The 5,718-nt window shown below is 29.0% G+C and overlaps 1 protein-coding gene across 1 annotated transcript; it reads right to left on the reverse strand.

The window, feature by feature from the left end:
- Positions 1 to 1,928: 1,928 nt before the first annotated feature.
- Positions 1,929 to 3,698, reverse strand: LOC101509476 (protein CURLY FLAG LEAF 1). The gene is made up of 3 exons (XM_004491618.4): positions 3,507 to 3,698; positions 3,060 to 3,352; positions 1,929 to 2,444 (listed from the first exon to the last, which is right to left on the reverse strand). Exons 2-3 carry the CDS (start codon positions 3,342 to 3,344, stop codon positions 2,085 to 2,087), a joined length of 645 nt encoding a protein of 214 aa, XP_004491675.1. The 5' UTR covers positions 3,345 to 3,352; positions 3,507 to 3,698; the 3' UTR covers positions 1,929 to 2,084.
- Positions 3,699 to 5,718: the final 2,020 nt, after the last annotated feature.

A 5,718-nucleotide genomic window follows, 5' to 3' on the forward strand; every position in this document is an offset into this window, starting at 1 on the left:
TCTAGATCATTAAAGAGGTATTATGACAACTTAGCTACAATATTTATGGCTAAGAACAACAAAAATAGAGGTCAAAATAAACACATTGATATCAAATATTTAGTCATAAGAGAACATGTTAAGTAAACTAAAGTTGTTATTGAACATGTTAACACAAAGTTGATGATTGTTGATCCTTTAACTAAAGACATGCCACCAAAAAATTTTAAGGATCGTGTAGTACAATGGGAGTTGGTTCTATAATATAATTTTCATTGTATGAATATTTATTACTTTAATGAAAATCTTATTCAATTTGATTTTTCTCATTTATTTTGTGTAAATATTTTTTTAATTTGAGAAAAATTTATTTTTAATTATTTTGACCTAAAATAAGCATATGATTTATTCATTAAGTTAGGGACTGATATTGATAGACTTGTTATATTGTATTACATGAAAGATACTAATTGTCACTACATGACATATCGCCATGTATCATATATTTAGTTTTTTGTTGTGATTGATTATGGGTTAAATGGACCAAGGGGGAGAGTGTTAGTTTTCCTAACTTTTTAAACACTATGTGAATATTTTATTTAGGCATTAAGATGAGAATGGATCGACTTCTTATTTTATAGGACAAATTAACTCATGACAAGGTCTATTTTCTAGTCCCACTCAACTCGCTATCAACTCATTGTTTGAGCGTACCAGATGCTAAAAATCAACCCCCGTAATGTGTTAGGCAGTTTAAAACTCTATGATGGATAGAGCTTTATAAATAGCACTGCTCTTCTCTGTTTTTGGGTTACTCAATCTACTTCTCTCTTCAGAAATTATATCATTGAGTTTGAGTAAGAGTTTGGTAAAGCAAAACAATTTAGTTTTTCTATAGTTTTTGTCTTTAGAGTGTCAATTCAAAATCTAACATAACAATAGCGGGAAGTTAGTGCTCAATTAATTTTTACTTCCACGACTTGTGTTTTGGAATAAAATAGAGTAATAAACTTATTTTACTTATCAAATCTACGAAGCTAAAAAAATAATTTTAAAAATTAATTAAATCAAATTGAGATACTATGTATTAGTTATTTATCATTTAATTTTTTTTAAATCTCAAATATAAATCAAAATGTTGACTTAATATTTCAAAACTTCTTTCAAAAGCTCAACTCTTCAAATATACATTTACTTGATAGTGTGAGAGGGGATTGGACCTTGTAAGACGAGGAGGAAAGATAATAAAGCATAAAAGAAAATAAAATGATCTATGTAGATAATTATAAGAGATAAATGTTGTTACATATTATTCTTTTCTTTTTTTAGAGATATCTCGAAATGATTTGTATTTTTCTTAAAATAAATATCATTTTATTTTTTAATATAATATTAATTATTTTTATTTTCAGTTTTACTCATAAATTAATATAGTAAACATTACTTTCAGTTCATCATATCCTATTATATATTTTAGTATTTATTTATTTAATTAATAAGAAAACTTAAATAAAAAATAAAACTAATAAAAAAATTTAAAATTGTTAGACTTATTTATTTATTTATTATTTTTAAAGTATATAAAAAATATTAAATTACACTTATCGATATATTTTAGGGAACAACACGTTACTATTTTTTTTACTTAATAAGTGGAGTGCATTGTTATTAGGTTTACATTTAAAATAAAAATAATAATAGTATATATGAAAGGCAGGAACAATACACGTCGCAATCATTACAAATATTATTCTTTCGTTCTTCTAAATCTGACCTACTGGCAGGCACTGTAGAACTTGACCGAATATATGTTATATTTTATTTATTGATGACCGAGAAAAACCATAAAATAATAAATTGATTAACAGTAATTTAATAATAATAAAAAATTATAATAAGAGAACAAGAATAACTGCAGACCTATACTTACTCCTGGAAAACGAAACACGAGGAAAAAAAGGTCGATCTCTTAGTTGAAAAGATGAAAAATTTCATCCTAAATAGTAATAATAATAATTAATAAACAAAAAAGAGAGAATATCTGCAAGTTCACATTAATCGCAGCTGGCAAAAACAAAGAAAAGGAAGGATAATAATTAAATAAATCAAGGAGAGGAATTTTGGGATCGATCAAAGTGGAGAAGTTGACCACTACATTTGGGGCAGTCTTGAACATGCTTTGGCACCATGAAATACATTAGACATGTCTTGCAACCAGCAACTACCAAAACATCATTATTATTCTGTTTCTTGTTCTTCTGATTTTGATATTGCTGTTCTTTTGATATTATTGAAGACTCCGATGAAGACTCTTCACTTTCGTACCAACTCTCTTCTTCTTCTTCTTCATCCTCTTCTTCTTCTTCTTCATCTTCTATTTCATTATTATCATATTCTTCTGTTGATCTTGGATCCTCCTTTGCTTTCATCCCGTTTCTCCAGTTTATGTAATAAATTTCTCCCGTCTATATATGTAACTAATTATAAATCCTCACTTTCGTTGTTATTTTTAACCAAAAATTGATTAATAAAAAATTAATATATTTATTTTAAATTTTAGATTAAATATATTAACGTACTTTTGCTTATAAATAGAAATAATATAGTTTTAAACTATACCTAAATAAATCATGGAAATAGAAACATCTTGACCTAAATGAATTACAGAAGAAATGGTAAAAGTAAAAGAAAAAAAGTAGTAATTAATTGTATGAGTGGATAATAATTTATATGTAAAGAAGAATGAATTTAGAGTTTGATTGAATGACAATTTTACCCAGGGCTGGGTTTATTCGAAAAGAAAGAGAAAGAGAAAGAGAGAAAAGTTGCGTTGCACCTTCCCCTATAAAGCAAAAGTTAGTACTAGTACTTTTGATTCTAGGGTTTTTGTCTGTTACTGTAGCTAGCTAGCGTGCGTGGAGTCATTGTTGGAATTAGAAATAAGGCATTGGATTTGGATATTACACAACAACTTCTACCTAGCTGTATAATTAATTAAAATCTAAAAGTGAAAAAAAGAATGAGAAATTTGTATATTATTTATTTAATTGGAAAATAATTAATTAAAAAGAGAGTAGTACCTTTAAATCAAGGCATTGTTCCCAATGGTAAGGGAGGGAGATATGAGAGTTGAGCTCTAATGTGGTATCGGAGTTGCTGTTGTTGTTGTGATTATTATCGTCTGAGTTGGATGAGATTCCTATTCCTATTCCTATTCCTGTTACTGCATCTGCATCTGCAGCATCTGTGGTTGAACTTGAACCCTCGTCTTCCCTCCCATTCTGCAACTGGTGGTGGTTGTTGTTGTTGTTGTTTAAAGAACAGTTTTGAAGAGACCTTTCTAAAGAAGCAGTGATCGCCTCCATATTTGGGGCTGCACTTAATATTAATTGTTAGCAAAAAGAACCAATTAATGAATGAATGAATGAGAAAGCAGAATTAATCTAATCATATGAATGAATATCTATAGTAAAACCTAGCTAACATTAAAATCGATATATTGGGATGCGGCGCTATTAATTGGTTACCTGAGAGTGCGAGAGGAAAATGAAATGAAAAGAAGTTAGTTGTAGTGTAGGCAGATAGCAATTAAATTAGAAAAGGGAATTTGGAAGCAGCAATTAATACAAGTGCCAACCAAGAAGGGGGAAAGAGCTAGGTAGCTAAAGCTTTTGTTATTTGAGAGAGAAGAGAGAGAGAGAGAGCGCACTCAGAAAGGAATGAGAGGAATATTTGACGTTGTAAAAAGAAGGTAGGTAGATGTGGCACGCCCTCTAAATGCGCGTGTGTTACGTTCATGTTAAACGGGTGGGGTTGCACCTGTCACTTCCACACAACCTTTCTGCCTTGCATTTTGTCTCGTCTACCTTCACTGCTTTCGCTCTATACCTCACGCGCCTTCAAACGCCTCTAGTATTGCAACCCCTTTTTTCCATAAATAAATAAATCAGTTCAAAAAATAAACACACCATATAATATTTTAAATAAACAAAAAATATTATATATAAGAATACAAGAAGTATTTCAACCTTTATATACAAAAATAAGAGTCTTCCACTTAACAATATAATTAAAAAAATGCTATCCAATTTATACGAAGGATTACAAAACAGAAAACACCCATGAAATCACGTGCGTCGGACGAATAAAATTACAGCAAATCGGATTTGATGCAAAAATAAATAAACTTGGTATAGTTCTTTTATATATAAAATATTTTATTTTGTTACTCAATCAAATAAATAATTGAATTTTTAAATATTATTATATGTTAGAAAATACCAAATTTTAAAGTAATTATTTTGTTCTTTTAATTTTTGTGGATTAAAAAGCGACTAAGAATTTTTTTCCTTCAATTTTACTTTCATTCAAACTATTTTATATTTTTTCAAAATAATAAATATTTTATTTCTAATTTTATCCTTTTTAAATCAATTAAATAACTTATTTTCTAAATAATTTATGCCAACATATCATATTTTGAACTATATTTTCTTTAATTTTACTTTTATTTCAAAGTCAACTTAAGGGAGAGCCATTAAAGTCCTTTTTTTAACTAAGCAAAGTTTATTAAAAGGAGTTCAAGAGATACTATAACCCATATACAAACAATAGGACAGAGGCAGTATTATAGTGAGAAAACAACTACCTAGCTTCTAAGAAGGGCTGTAAAAGATCCATCAAATTATGTGCTCGAAAATCGTTCAAGATACAAAGACGTCTGAGTCACTTAAGCCTGTTTGCTCCACCTAAGAATAAAATTAAACAACCAACAATAAACAAACAAAAACAAGAGAATTGGCTTTTGTACCCCCCATTTAAACTTATACCCTCCCAATTTGTTAAAAATCCAATTTTACTCTTAAAAAATTCATTCACGTGATCAGTTAAAAAAAATTACTCTAAAATCTGAACCTTGTTGAAATTTCCGGTAAGTCACATTTTGCAACAAAATTTCCGGTAGTTATAATTATTACCGGAAATTTGGTCAATGAAATTTCCGGTAGTTGTATTTTCAATACCGGAAATTTCAAATTTCCGGAAGCTACCGGAAATTTCAAAAATTTTGAAAAATCCGGTAGTCATTTTTTGTTCACCGGAAATTTGGTTTTTTGAAATTTCCGGTAGTTAATCCGGAAATTTCAAAAATCCGGTACTTAATTTTCTTTTTTTTTTTTGAATATGTTTTTAATTTGTTTGTTATTTTATTTTAATATTTTTTTTAACTAGGGATGGAAAACACACAACCAGTATTTATAGATTTAACTGAAGCATTTACAACTGATCAAATTTTTGAGTCACGAGAAGCTGTCATATCATGGGCAAGAGAGATAGGTCGACAAAATCGAGTAGCAGTTATCATTACTCGATCAGACTTAGAGACTGGAAAGAGATGAAGAAAGTCAAAATTAATTCTTGGTTGTTATAGAGGTGGACAATATAAGTCAAATAAAAATGACACAGGTACTTCAACTAAAAAGTGTGGATGTCCGTTTAAACTTAAATCGAGACCACTGAAAAATGATGAAGGATGGATTATTAGTTTAATCTGTGGACTTCACAACCATGAGTTAGTAGCTACTTTTGAGAATAATGCATTTATGGGACGCTTAACAGAAGAAGATAAGAAACATGTTGACGAGTTGACAAAATATCACGTTGCACCGAGACACATCTTGTCATATTTGAGAGATCGAGATACAGAAAATGTGACTAGTATCTATCAAATTTACAAGCGAC

The sequence above is a fragment of the Cicer arietinum genome, chromosome 3 (assembly GCF_000331145.2).
Source record: "Cicer arietinum cultivar CDC Frontier isolate Library 1 chromosome 3, Cicar.CDCFrontier_v2.0, whole genome shotgun sequence".
In the NCBI taxonomy this organism is placed as follows: Eukaryota; Viridiplantae; Streptophyta; class Magnoliopsida; order Fabales; family Fabaceae; genus Cicer; species Cicer arietinum.